The sequence below is a fragment of the Callithrix jacchus genome, chromosome 15, assembly GCF_049354715.1.
Source record: "Callithrix jacchus isolate 240 chromosome 15, calJac240_pri, whole genome shotgun sequence".
In the NCBI taxonomy this organism is placed as follows: Eukaryota; Metazoa; Chordata; class Mammalia; order Primates; family Cebidae; genus Callithrix; species Callithrix jacchus.
Window position 1 is genome coordinate 71,408,860 of NC_133516.1, and position 14,845 is coordinate 71,423,704.

A 14,845-nucleotide genomic window follows, 5' to 3' on the forward strand; every position below is an offset into this window, starting at 1 on the left:
GAAAGACAATGCTAAGGCTGGGGTGCAGGCTAAAGTGTGACACTCAGATGACAAACATGGGGGCCCCTGGTGCTTCTTTTCAGCAGGTGCCTGGAGAATGGAACCTGCCGATTATGTGGGCTGCAAGTTTCCACAGCCTGAATCTTGAGGTTCCCAGTTCCATGAAGGGGTCTGAATGCCTCCTGATGTTGCTGTCAGAGCACTGGACAGACGAGGGGATGCCTCGCCCGCTCACAGGCCTGGGCAGGTGGAAGTTGGCTCGTGGATGAGGAAGAAGAGGTTGCATCTGAGACACACACGCAGTCTCTCATCAGCTGTACCATGCTCTCTTTTGTCCCCCGTAGAAAGCAAGGAGATGGCCACCAAGGAGAAGCTGCAGTGTCTGAAAGATTTCCACAAGGACATCCTGAAGCCCTCACCGGGGAAGAGCCCGGGCACACGACCTGAGGACGAGGCTGAGGGAAAACCTCCGCAGAGGGAGAAGTGGTCTAGCAAGATCGACTTTGTGCTCTCTGTGGCTGGCGGCTTTGTGGGCTTGGGCAACGTCTGGCGCTTCCCGTACCTCTGCTACAAGAATGGTGGAGGTGAGCCTGGGCCGGGCCACAGGGGAGCCCCTCCCGAACAGAGCAGTCTAGGAGCTGGAGGCTGGGACCAGAGCATGGGTGGCCTCTCTGTACCCTGCTTTCCCTGGCCCTACCCCCTTGACCTCCGTTAGGTCAGCCTGCCATGCCCCTGCCAACCCCCATCCTTAGAGACAGGGGATAAGCCTGACTGAGAATCAGGGTGCTGTTCTGCAGGGCCTTGCTGTGTTACCTTGAGCAGGTCCCTCACCCTCTCTGATCCTCCAGTTTACCATCTCTGAAGAGGTGGGACAAGGTCAGGCCCGTGTCTCCCAAGCCCCAGACATCTACACACCTCCTTATCTGTCCCCCATGTCTACTTGCCTCTGACTATTTCTTTATCTTTCCTTTAACATTCATGTTTGCTTTTCTAACTTCACCAAATGTACTCCAGAGCACAAACCCTGTTCCTCACATAAATGGAAAACTGGTGTCGTTTGTCATGCTGCAAAGGGATCCAGGATATAAAGTACAGTAAAGATATTTTTAAATGCGGTGACTGCACTTGGTTGGGTTGATGAGTTGGTTGGCTTCGGTTTTTGGATTTGGGTTTGCTTTCATTTTTGTGTTTTTGCCTCCTGAAGGCTGTGAGCAGGAGCCCTCTGCCAGGTCTTCTGTTATGGGTGTTGAGGTCAAGCAGCACCGAATGATTTAGGTGCTTTCTTGCTGGTCCCATGAGGGGTTTGAAGAGAACTGGATAGGGAGGAACTGCCCATGGCTGGTTCTGCTCGTTGTCAAATGCTTGTGTGTCAGCGGAGATGGGCATGCCTTGTGCGGCCTACCTTCAATAGAGCCACCTTCTGGGGAATTCTCCCTTAGAGCCCGCTTTTTTAACCTTTTGTAGGTCTCAGGCCCCTGTGGGACTCTGATGAGTGTCCTAGACACTCCCCAGAACAAAGCGCATACACTAGACCCAACTTGCCCACAGTTTCAAAGGGTTTATGAACCCACTGAAGCCATTAGTGGACAGCAGGTAGGATCCCCTGCCCCAATGCTTTGCCCCACCTTCCTCCCCTGAGTCCCATCCCCGCCGGAGATGCCTACCCTCTACCTCTTACCACTGGGCAGGCCTGGGTAGGGTAGGCAAAGGCCTCAACAAAGTGGCAATGTTTGAGTGGGTCTTAGAGGCCAAGCAGTCCTTGTTTAGAGGGACGGATGTGGAGGAGGCAGGCAGGCAGTAGGCGCAGCTAACACGAAGGCTCTCAGGCTTGAAGCCCCTGGTAGATTTGAAGGTGAGAGGGAAGGCACACTGGAAAGGCAAAACCAGCTGGCCAGGTGGGCAGGGCCTGGAGCATTTCCCACCAGGTCCAAGAGTTTGGCCTTGAGCCTCATGTCCCTCCTGCATTCTCTCTGGTTCCATTGGCTGGGAGGGCTTGGGAGCCTTCTGCATCAGCGCTGCCATGGCCACAGCCTCACCCTTGCCCATTCTGCTCTCTTCAGGTGCTTTTCTCATACCGTATTTTATTTTCCTGTTTGGGAGCGGCCTGCCTGTGTTTTTCTTGGAGATCATCATAGGCCAGTACACCTCTGAAGGGGGCATCACGTGTTGGGAAAAGATCTGCCCCTTGTTCTCTGGTGAGTATGGGACAGAGGTCACTTTGGGGGTGGCCTGGTACTCATGAATTCCACACAGTTTTATTGAGCACCTATTGCCTGTCAGGTTCTTTGGCGTCTCATGCACATTACTTAGCTCTGTGCCTGACACACAATAGCGGCCAGTTCAGCAGCAGTGTGGTGTGGATGCCGCTGCTTAGGAGTACAGGGAAAGGAGACATGGCAAGTGCCTAGCAAGCAGTAGCTGCTCAGGCAGGACCAGCATGCCCACTTCCCTAGGTTGTTGCATAGAGAAGCCAGCCACTGTGCTATTCACAGTAGCAAAGACCTGGGATCAGCCTAGGCACCCATCAGTGGTGGACTGGGTAAAGAAAATGTGGTGCAGATATACCATGGAAAACTATGCAGCCATAAAGAATAGCAGTGTGTCCTTTGCAGCAACATGGATACAGCTGAAGGTCATTGTCGTAAGCAGTATTAATGCAGAAACAGAGAATCAAGTACCACGTGTTCTTGCTTATAAGTGAAAACTCAACCTTGGGTACACATGGGCATAAAGATGGGAACAATAGACACTGAGGACTCCAAAAGGGGTGAGAGCAAGCGTTGAGAAACTACCTGTTGCATACTGTGTTCACTATGTGGGTGACGGGATCGATGGAAGTGCAGACCTCACTTTCATGACATACATGCCTGTAACAAACTTGCACCTGTACCCCTGAATCTAAAGAAAAAAGAGAAGCCTGTAGCTGCCTGGCAGTAGAGTGCAGCAGATAAGTATTCAGGTCCAGGAGGCCTTCTCTCTGAGTTCAGGTCCCATTTCCTCCCCTTGATGGTTTTGTGACTTTGAGAAGGTCACTTTGTACTTCACTTTTCTCGTCTATAAAATAGAAATATAGTCGTGTGCTTATGTCACAGGGTTGCCATGAAGACAAGATAACATCACCATGTAGAAGTGGTCTGTACACAGTCAGCATCAAATGAGTGGTAGCTTAATTAGTCCTATGTTTAGAACTTTAGTATCCACACAAAATAATCACTGTTATGATTTAATTTCCAGGGATGGGAACATATGTGAGTCTCTTCATTCGGTCATCCACATAAATCCATTTATCCTTAAGCCTTTCTTCCATTAAACCACTCAATAATTAGACTATCCATCCATTTTCCATTCATCTACCCATCCGTCCATTCATCTACCCAAGTTTCTAACCAACCACCATCAATCCATACATCCGTCTAACAAATCATCTATGCCACAAATGAATACCCATCAATCCAACACTTATTTTAGCTATTTATCCATTCATCTAGCCATTTATCCAATCATCCAACTATCCATCTGTTTACTCATCCATCTATTTATCTCATCCATTCAGCTATCCAACCATCTAACCATCCATCCAACCAACCAACCAGACATCCAATAATCCAGTCAACCATCCTCTTTATTATCTATCTTTGCATCCATCTATCCATTTATCCATCTGTCTAACCATCTAATCATTATTCTATCCCCTCTGCCCCCTGCCACACATCCTTCAATTCATCTAACCATCCCATTTACTTAACCATCTGTTGTTTCACCTGTCCATTCACCCAGCCATCCATTCATCCTATACATACTTGGTGGTCACCGTTGAAGGGTCTCTTATGGCCTGGGGCCTGGGGATACCATGGCCTTCCAGTTGAGTATGTGGCCTTGGTGGGTCTGGCCTCTCGTGATGTTTGCTCATCTCATTTGCCCAACCTGCAGGTATCGGCTATGCCTCCATTGTAATTGTGTCGCTTCTGAATGTCTACTACATCGTCATCCTGGCCTGGGCCACATACTACCTGTTCCAGTCCTTCCAGAAGGAGCTGCCCTGGGCACACTGCAACCACAGCTGGAACACACCCCACTGCATGGAGGACACCATGCGCAAGAATAAGAGTGTCTGGATCACCATCAGCTCCACCAACTTCACCTCCCCTGTCATCGAGTTCTGGGAGTAAGACCACCTCATTGAAGGAAGGAGGAGGGCATGGGCGGGGCAAAGAGGATGGTCTACTTCCTTATCTCCTCCCTTGGGATGTGGGAGCCACTGTCTTCTGGGCATTGGAAGGAGGATACAGATCTGGAGATAAATTTATGCCTTTGACCACAGACAGACCTGGAATCCCAGTTCTGCCACTTACTGGCTGTTTGACCTTAGGCAAGCCACTTCTCCTTTCTGAGCCTCAGTTTCTTTACCTGTAAGATAAAGAGAATGAATCATTACTACCCTGATGGGATCCCTGTGAGGCAGGTATGCATACTTATGTTGTCTAAAAATGATACAGTTTTCTTAATGTATTTTAGAAAAAATATATTCTCTGTTACTGCACAGAGAAAAATGCATATATAGAGCTGAAGTAGTTAAGTGAAAAGTGAGTAGATAGAGTGAAAAGATGCATCAGTTAGCTTTTACTGTGTAACAACCATCCCCAAACCTGGTGGCTTTAAACAAGCATTTATTTAGCTCTTAGTTGTTTTGCTGTTGGCAGTCTGGGCTGAGCTTCACTGGGCAGTTCTTCTGGTCTTGGGCTCCTTCATGTGTCTGCAGGCATCTGTAGGTCCTCCGGGTATCTGTTCTGGGTTTTGGCTGGCTATTGGCTGGGGTGTGAGGGGTAACTGGTCCATGTGGTTTCATCACCCAGCAGGCTAACCTGGGCTTGTCACTGGCCACTAAGCAAGCACTCTTAAGAACAAGAAACAGGCAAACTCCAAAGCCCAAGTGCTTTTCAAGCCTCTGTCTATATTATTTTTGTTCATATCCCTTTGGCCAAAGAAAGCCACAAGACAAACCCACATTCAAGAGGTGGAGGAAATAAAATCTGTCTCTTCATGAGAGGAGTGAAGAACTGTAGTCAGTAACTGCAGGGAGGATACAGAGGACAAACATCAGAAAGGTGGGATGTGGAGTCCTGATTTTGTGGAAGTCTTGAGTGAGCTGATATGTAGGGAAATTCTTCTAACATAATGCTTAGAGGCTGATCAGAAATAGGCTAGTGCATCATTTTCCTCTTCACCATAAGCCAGCCTTGGGGCTTAGCACTCAAGTGCAGCCCCTTGACCCTGGAGGCCTTGTGTGGAGGTTGTGAGCAGGGGCAGGGGTGCTGTTAAGGAAGAGGGTGGTTCTGAATCATCCCAAGATGATAGTCCCTGTCTTTTGTGTGTGGTTTTGCCATTTTCAAGGTGTCTACCCACCTCTTAGGAGTTGGCCCAGGAATGGGCCAGCAAGGAGGGAGCAGCCTGGTGACTGGCCCCAGCCATGCTTTGGGGTTGGGGCTGGGGCATCCTTGGCAAAAAAGGGGTCGGTTGCCCTCACTGCTGTGGAGCCCTTACTTGGGTGCTTCATATCACAGTTGCTGCTCCGGCTCTTCAGTGTATGCTTAGGGCAGGTCCCTAGGCCCGCTGTCACTGGGGGTTCCTCTTACATATTGTTTGTACATGTATGTTTTCCACGTACAAACAAAAGGGACATTGGAAGCACAATCATCGCCCCTCTGTTTCCCGCTCCCTGGGGAGCTGAGTTCACAGACAAAGAAAGGCTGGTACTTCCTTCTTCTCACTTGAATGGGGTCCAAGGCACAGCCCTGTCCTTTCTCTGCTATTCTTGGCACAGCCTGAAGACCGGGCCTACCCGACTCATGGATGCTGGCACTCAGCCAGCTATTGAGGGCGTCTGCTGGGACCTCCTTGCCCCAGCCGTTGACTGACCTGCCTGGGTTTGAACCTTCAGTCTGCCACTTGTAGCTTAGGCAGGTGCATCCCACTCTCTGGGCTATGGTTTCCTCACCTGCATCTGGGGAGATGGCAGTGCTGCCCTCCCAAGGTTGTAGGGTGGCCCTGACTGCATGAGATCCTGGGTGGCCAGCCCTGAAAATCTATTATTATTATTATTATTATTATTATTATTATTATTGGAGATGGAGTCTCGCTCTGTTGCCAGGCTGGAGTGCAGTGGCGATATCTAGGCTCACTGCAACCTCCGCCTCCCCGGTTCAAGCGATTCTCCTGTCTCAGCCTCCTGAGTAGCTGTGATTACAGGCATGCATCATCATGCCCAGCTAATTTTTACATTTTTAGTAAAGACAGGGCTTCACCATGTTGGGCAGGATGGTCTCGATCTGACCTCGTGATCCGACTGCCTTGGCCTCCCAAAGTGCTGGGATTACAGGTGTGAGCCACCATGCCTGGCCATAATCCATTATTTATCCAGTACCCTTAGTGCATAAAACTGCCCCTCCAGGCAGTTTCTTTAAGTGTTATGACCTTAAAGAATCACCCCCTGTTGTAAAAGGGCCATTCTCTTCTGGGTTCTGCTTATCTCCCTGTTGTCTGGGACCCAGGGGTCTTGAAGAAGGAACTCGTGGGAGCAATGTGAGGTCCTCAGGGTGGCCAGTCCTCACTCACACCTTCCAGAAGGACTGGGCTCTCGGGGGTATTCTGGAACGCTTCTCTTCCTGAATCTTCATTCTGAGCACCCCAGCTCCATTTTCTGGCCTGGGAGACACTGACATTTATCTTTGGAAAGTGTCTGGTTCTTCAGGCACCTTCCCAAGCTCCTGCACAATCCACATGGATTTGCTCTATCCAAAGAGCCCTGGCCCTGGCCTGGTACTCACCTTCTCGGGCTCACACCTAATCCTACCCCTGCATCCCCAGCCCCAGGTTCCAGCAGAGCTTTGTGAGACCACCTGAACATTCACAAATAACTTGCCCTCTTTCTAGAACCCTGGGGGACCATGGAGCAGGGTCCTGGAAAGCAGGCTTAGGCAAAGCCAGCGCTGCCTCCTATGACCTGCCTTCGCAGCGCAGGCCGAGGCTAGAGAGCTATGCCAGGGGACAGCTTAGTTCCAACCCTGAGCCAGGTGCCATGGGCAAGAAAGACCCAGCCTCCTGCCTTCAAGAGCCTTCTCTTTTCTTGGCATGCAACCGTGGAAAGGCAATAGTCGACTCCCAGGAGCGTAGTACTAGGAACTTGCCCCTGTCATTTCATTCAGTCTCTGCACAGGCTTTCTAAGTAGGGGAAATACCTAGGCATTCATGGAGAACTCTTCTTTCTACCTCGAATCCCACATCCAATTCACACGTCCTCCTGGCTCCCGCTTCAGAGTATACCCAGAATCTGAGCACCAGCCCCATGCACTGTCACCCCCACAGGACGCCCATTGTCACTCTCCTGGACACCAGCACTGATCTCTTAGATCTCTCCCTGCCTTGTCCTTGTACTTCTGTCATCAATTCTGAATCCACCCTGTTATTTCCCAGCTCAGAACCCTCTCGTGGCTTTTCCCATGCTATGATCTCACCCTGCCAGAAAGGATTGAGACTATTTCAACACAGCAGGTGCTCACTGGGTGCTGAATTTCCTCATTAGTTCCGTGTCTTCATCCACCTGCATGGAGCAGCAAGTCACTACCTCTCTCTGACCTCACTTCCCCATCTGCAGCTGGAGGAGCATATGAGCTGGGCTTTAAAGGATGAGTAGGAGCTCACTAGGCAGAAAAGGAGAGTGGAAAGACAGTCTAAGTAGGAGGAACAGCCCATGCAGCGTCCGCATTCTGAAAGCACATGAATGTTTGGGATGGTTTGGCTAGAGCATAGGATGCACGGGTGAGTGGTAGGTGGGGCCAGGGAGAAGGGTGGAAGCCTTGAATGTGAGGCAGATACATTTGGGCTTTGTTCTCTTGGAGGAGGAACCATGGAAGGCATATGAGAAGGGGAGTAGTGTGACTGAATTGAATGGGATTTTTGGACATTCTTTAGGGAACACACTGGTGGGAAAGAAGCTGGATGTATGCTGAGCACTGACTGTATACGGGGCCTCAGAAGGCTCAGCCTTCAGAAGGTCTGGGTTCCCTTTGGGGTGAAACTTATCTGAATCCCCCTGAAGATAGTCACCAACCCACAGTGTCTGGCTCTGGGGTTTCTCTCGACTGAGTCTTGTTGGGAAATTTTGGCACGTTGCCGTCTGGGAGCTGGTTGGGCAGCAGAGTGATGAGGATACCCTGGAAGGTTGGTCTTGGCAACCCTCAAGCTGAAGCCCAGCCCCAGCTGTTGCTTCCTTTCACTTCTCTTACACGCCCCGGACGCACAGGTCCCTGGCCTGTCTTTTTCTTCAGCAGGAGTTGCTGGAAGGTGCTCAGGAGTCCCTGGGTGTCAGGGATACAAGGCACCGGGGGAGCGGAGCCATCTCCCTGCTTCTGGGTAGGGAAGGTCCCTATTGACCTTCCCTGCCAGCCCCTCTTCCCTCTGTTTTCACAGAGGAGGCAGCAGAGCAGCAATGGGTGACATTTCCCTTTCCTTTTTGCGGGAGACACAGCCCAACTCTGGCTCCCACGCATCCCAGCTGCACGACCTTGAGACAGTGCCCTCACCTCTCCACACCCGCTTCTCTCCTCTGTAAACGGAAGTAGCATGGCCCCAACAACTCAGAGCCTGGCTTGAATGTTATAGAACTAAGATCAGGGATGTACTTTGCAGGGGGCCAGGGGACACTGAGGATATAAGATGTGCGGTGCCCTGCCCGAGGTCACACACGCAGCTAGAAGGAGCAAAGCTCCCAGCCCCGGCATTCAGCACTGTATCCTGCCTTCAGCTAACTTTCTGTCTGTGTCCCCACTAGCCACCAGCTAAGAGTCCAGGCCAGGCCTGGGAGTCCATGTCCATGGTCTCAGGTCACATTGTGCCACGTGTGTGTCTCCCTATTCCCAGGTTACTCATGGGGTCTTCTCTCAGCTTGGACCCCTATGCCCACCCCGTTTGCAATGCCAAGCCACCATTCACAGCAGGAGCTGGTGAGCTACCCTTTCCCAGATCCTGATGAGAAGCCACTGGGCCCCAGAGACGGCCGAGTTGCTCTGGGATGGGGAAGCAAGAGTTTTTGTCCCCTGCTGGTTCTTGCTGTCTGGGGTCACCTCTGTCCCAAGGTCACCCTGGAGGACAGATGGGGCCAGACCTGGCCAGATGCCCTCCATCAGCCTGGAGCCGAATCTTCCTCCTGGGCTCCTCCAGAGCCCCCTGGGAGCTCCGCACGTATCATTAGACTTTATTATAATAAAAGAAATGAGTCATATTTGCAAACAAGGCCTGCTCAGCCAATCTTCCCCTGCAGCTGTCGGAAGGAGGAGGCGGTGGAGAAAGGCTGCATGGCCCCGTGCTCTGGGCGGACGGGCCCTTTTATAATTGTTGCCTCCGCCAGTCTCCAGGGGAGAGCTGTGGCCAATAAATAGCTGGCCTGCCGTCAAAAGGAAACGATTTGGCCTGCTAGGAGGACGTATTTACATCTCTGAGTGCCGGCTGGACGGCAGCAGGGCGGCCAACTCAAAACAGACGTCCAGGCAATTCTTTTTTGGATCCCACCCTGGAGTGAATCATTACTATTCTTGGATAAGAATGCAGCTTACCTCGAAGTCTCCTCCCTTTGTGTGAGAGAGACGGGGAAGCTGGGGATGCTGGGGCCCTTGCCAAGGTCAGCCCAGCCCCAGCACATGAGGTGGCTGGTCACCAGGGTGGCATCAGAAAAAAGGAACCAGGTCCAGGGTTGATTTCTATCTGAGTGATTTCGGGTGAACTCCTGAACCCATCTGAGCCTCAGTTTCCCCATCAACCAAATGGTTATAATTAATTTACTCAACTAAGGTCAACTGAGCCCCTATTGCATGCCAAGCACTGTTCAGTGATAAGACAGACATAGACCCTGCCATCTTGGGACTGACATTCTAGTAGGACAGACAGACATTGAATAGATAGCACATATGAAATTGTATATAAAAGCAGTAAGTGATGAGAAATAGGGCCAGGGCAGGGGAAGGAGAGTAACCAGGGATACTTTTGACAGAGGGTGGCCAGGAATCGCTGCCCTGGGGAAGTGGCCTTTGAACAGAGACCTGAAGGAAAGGGGCAAGGCATCTTTGGAACAAGTGGCCGGGGGAAGCAGCTAGGTCCAAGTCCTCGAGGCGGGACCACATTCGACCTGTTCAGGGAATGTCGGAAGGAGGAGGCGGTGGAGAAAGACTGCACGGCCCCATGCTCTGGGCAGATGGGCCCTTTTATAGTTGGCTTGCTCGGGGTAGCTGACCAGCTAGGGTGGCTGAAGGAGGAGGAAGTGACTCTGCAGTCTGGGGGATGAGGGTGGGGCTTGGGTGCCCACACCCCCAGCCTGCCCAGGACACTTCCCCTTTACACCCGCTGACCTGCGTGATTACTAATTGGCACCCACTCACTCTTAAAAGTGTCTGAGTCTGAATGGCAAGGTCAGGAGGGCCTTGTTGGCCAGGGAGTGGGAGCCTGGGGAGGATGTGGAGCAGAGGAGGGAGGCGGCCTGACTTAGGTATCGACAGATTCCCTCTGACTCTTCAGGGAGTGGAGGCGGTGGGTGGGAGGGTGGCAGGAGTGGAGGGAGGAGGACCAATGAGGAGGCTGCTGGAAATCATCCTGGGGGCATCGGGCCTGGACAGGGGCGGAGACAGTGTGCTGGGAGAGCTGTGTGAACACTATGGGGAGCCTGCGCAGCCTCCTCTTGGGGTGCTTAGGAGGCACAGGTGAGTGGCAGTGCACCATGGCGTTCCCTCAGCAAGGCACTCTACAGTTTACTGAGCATGCCCTCACCTCTGGGTAGGGATTGGCTGGGGTCCTGATTGGCTGCTTTGTGGCTGGGAAGACCCTAGAAGTCAGACACAGAAGGGACTGTGGAGGGCCCTGCCTGAGATTCAGCCTTCACGGCTGCCTGAGATGTCTTTGGAAAGAATGTTGGTTGCTCTGGCCCTGAGCCTGTGTCAGGCTGTGTTGTGACAAAGCCTGATTGATGAGATACATTAGTTTCAGTCCTCGTACATTCACATGGCCCATTGTAAAGCTTTTCAGGAATTTAAAATAACTTTTGTAAAGGTGATATGTGCACATTAAAAACATCGAAATAGTGAAAAAAATACATTGCAACATGCATCTCCCTTTCCCGCACAGGCAGCACTGCCACCAGCTTTTTGTGTGTCCTGCCAAAAATAGTGTGTGCGTATTCAAGCACAAATGCGACTCTGTCTCCCTCCCTCTTTACACAGTAGGGAGCATGTCACATGCACGGTTCTTCACCTTGCTTTTCTTCCTGCATTTACTCCAGGACATAGCTCCTTAGTAGGACACTGAGAACTTTCCCATTGTTTCACAAGCTGCATTGTATTCCAGCGTGTGCCTGCCCCTCTTGATGGACATTTGAGTGGTTTCCAATCTTTCACTCTACAGACAGCACTGCTTGGGGTAGACACTATGTCTCTGGCCACCCACACAGGTGTAATTATAGGAGATCATCTTAGGAATGGAATTGCCTGGTCAAAGCCAACGTCCCTGGATGGCACCAGGAGATTACCACCAGCAATGGAGAAGCAAGCAGAGGACTCATTTTCTTTGTTGTGGACTCCATAGCTGGCCAGCTGCCCCAAGCAAGCCAGGGTGGCAGCCTCCCATCAGTACTGGGCACCACTTGTTTGCCCCGCATGGGTGGGAGAAGAGCAGATACTGTCGGATGAGCTGGCTACCGGCTAGGTATGGTCAGATCAGGGCTCTGGGCATTAAGCTGCTCAGCCAGCTTGCCCTGAAGAATCAAAGGAAAGGCTGTCTTGTGACTGGGCGTCTCATCTGCATATAAACCCCTTGTCCTTGCCATGTTCAGGGTCTGGTGGGCAAGACAGACATTTCCCCAGCTTGGGACAGGACAGTGGAAGACAGACAGGCTCTACAGTGAAGATAGGCATCTGCTGGGCCTGGGAGAGAGTGGAAAGGTGCTCTGCCTCCTCTCCTGGTGCTGCCGATTCACAAGGAAGTCTTGGGCCACTGCCCAGCCTGCCGTGGCTTTCATTGAAGGTGCTGAGCCCTGCAGGCTGAATGAGGAAAGGCTTTTTGTTTTAAAGCCGTGGCAGCCGCCAGATCCACATGCTTGGCAGGGCCCCAGCTGGGATGCAGTTGGCTGCCAGCCTGCCCTGTAGAGATGCCCCCGGCCCCAAGGTGCCAGGTGATCCCAGCATGTAGTGGAGGACTGAGATTCTTTTTAAAATTTAAGCTCTGTTTTCTTTTAAAATCAGACCAACAGTGTAATGGAGTCAGACAGGCATGGGCTTGGGGTGGCAGCTCTGTGTCACCTGCTGGCGCTGTGACCATGGGCAAGTGGACCCTCCAAGCCTCAGTTTTCCCCGTCTGTGAAGTAGGTGAATGGCCTCTACTCCTTGGATCAGATGAGATAAACTGAAAAGGTCTTGGAAAGCAGACAGTTGCTGGTGGCTTTTATCTGCTCGTCAGCATTATCATGATGTCATCACTGGTACCAGGGGGAGCCCATGGATGTCACTGTGACCAGCAAGAAAGGGGCAAAGAAAAGCTGCCCCGTCTTATGGCTGTAGGTGGGAGTATTTTGCAGATTGGTGTACAGTGACACGTGAACTTGCCATCCTCCCCGTTGAGTCCTTTCATTCACTTATTCACTCAACAGGTCTTTATTGAGCCCCTCCAATGGGCCAGATGCTGTTCTAGGCGCTGGGAACACAGCAGTAAACTAAAGAAAGGCCTTGCTTGAATGCCAGTTGAGAAGGAAATCTTGGATTTATTCAAAGTGCTTATGTTGAAGCTTCTTTAGGGAAAAAAAAACATGATAAAGGGTCTAGTCCAGTGTGTGTTCCAAGAACCAGAGCCCTGACTGTGGGAGTGATCCCACAGATTGGCTGAGAGCTTGGGATGTTCTGGAATGCTTTCCCAACAGCATCCTGGTCAGGAGCTGTTACTCCCATTTTACAAAGGGGAAACTGAGGCACAGAGCCATACTTCACTCCCTGCCTTTCCTGCATGGGAGTGTGACCTTCAGGCAGGGAGCTGACTCCCATTAGAAGGAAACTTAGCTTTCTCCAGGGGTTCGTGAACACCCTGGAGCATAGGGACCTTGTCTCTTGTGCAGCAGTCTGTGGTGGACAGGTAACCTGGGAGGCCCCGTGGGCAGGGCTGCTGTCCCTGTGCTCAGCATAGCTGTCCTTGATCACTGTTGCAGCAGTCAGAGCTCTGGGACCATGGGTGCCACTTCTGGGCATCAAGTTTCATGGCCTGGGCTGTCAGTACCCTGCACTGCCCTGGCCTGCTTTCAGTTGCTATCATCTGCAAGAATGTCGGGGCCGGGTGCGGTGGCTAAAGCCTGTAATCCCAGCACTTTGGGAGGCCGAGGCGGGTGGATCACAAGGTCAAGAGATCGAGACCATCCTGGTCAACATGGTGAAACCCCGTCTCTACTAAAAATACAAAAAATTAGCTGGGCATGGTGGCACATGCCTGTAATCCCAGCTACTCGGGAGGCTGAGGCAGGAGAATTGCCTGAACCCAGGAGGTGGAGGTTGCGGTGAGCCGAGATCGTGCCATTGCACTCCAGCCTGGGTAACAAGAGCGAAACTCCGTCTCAAAAAAAAAAAAAAGAATGTCTGTGAGTAGGTGCTTGTGTGCCTGTTTAGCAGACAGCAGGAATCAGCACAGGTCAGTGGGAAGCTTAGGTCTGGACTCCGAGGACCCATGCTCTGCTGTGTCATCCTGGGCAAGGTTGGTGGCTGTCCCATGCCAATTATTTTTAAAACTGTTTACCTGCTTCATTCTCAGACCCTCAATACCCTGGCAGGGCAGGGGAGGAAACCAGCACTGGTCAGGTGCCAGCTGTGTGCCTGAAGCTTCCCTGGGCATCTGAATACCACAGTCACATCTACATAAGTCATCAAGTGCTAGCTGCATCCCAGACTCTGAAGTTAGGACCTTGTGTGGCTTACATTTTAGTGAGAGATCCAGGTCACACAGGGATGAATAAAATAAAAGGGACAATGTTGGGAGAAGGCAGTTACCCCTATTTTGCAGATGAGGAGCAGGTCTGGGAAAGTTGGCTAACTTGCCCCACAGTCATTGGCTAAACAAACAGTAGAGCTGAGAATTGAATCTAGTGTTTGGCCCACGGTTGGCACTGAAGAAGGTTCTGCTGAAGTCCCAGTGGAAAATCAGTGCCCATTTCACAGATGAGGAGACTCAGGCTCAGGGGTTCCTTAACTTAAACCTGGATTTGCCTGAGTCCAGAGTCTGAGACCATCCTTTTCTTGCCTTTCCAACAACTCTCTCAAGACAAAGGGGATTCCTGGGTTTGGAAAGGTGAGGTGACTTGTGTAAATGCAGCACCTCTGGTGGGATTTGACCCCCAGCCTGTTAAGGTCCTAGCCTTGGCTCTCCCTGCCCAGGGCCAGGCCCCTCGCTGACTCCTGGCTCTGTGTTTGCTTCAAGGCGTAACGTGCTGAGCTTGTCCCCTGGAATCGACCACCCAGGCTCTCTGAAATGGGACCTCGCGCTCTGCCTTCTTCTCGTCTGGCTAGTCTGTTTCTTCTGCATCTGGAAGGGCGTCAGATCCACTGGGAAGGTAAGTTGGACTTCTGTCCCTCCCCTACCTCCTGGAGAGCTGCTTCACGCTGGCCCTCTCCCCTTCTTCCAGCCCAGAATAAGCCATGCCCCAGGAGGGAGGTGGCCAGTGGTGGTGTGCTAGTAAGCCCGCCCTCTGGGAAAAAGTAAATGCCAGGTTTGTAGCGTTGGTATGGCTGGGTGTCAATGCTCCCACCGTGTCTGCTTTCACGCTGTTGATGGTTTA

The 14,845-nt window shown here is 51.7% G+C and overlaps 1 protein-coding gene across 1 annotated transcript in view; it reads left to right on the top strand.

The window, feature by feature from the left end:
* The window catches only part of SLC6A6 (solute carrier family 6 member 6), a 91,718-nt gene that overhangs the window by 44,519 nt on the left and 32,354 nt on the right, over window positions 1-14,845 (top strand). The window contains 4 exon segments of the mRNA XM_078351719.1: window positions 349-584; window positions 2,061-2,195; window positions 3,931-4,165; window positions 14,488-14,620. Of these exon segments, the coding sequence (XP_078207845.1) occupies window positions 349-584; window positions 2,061-2,195; window positions 3,931-4,165; window positions 14,488-14,620 (739 nt within the window).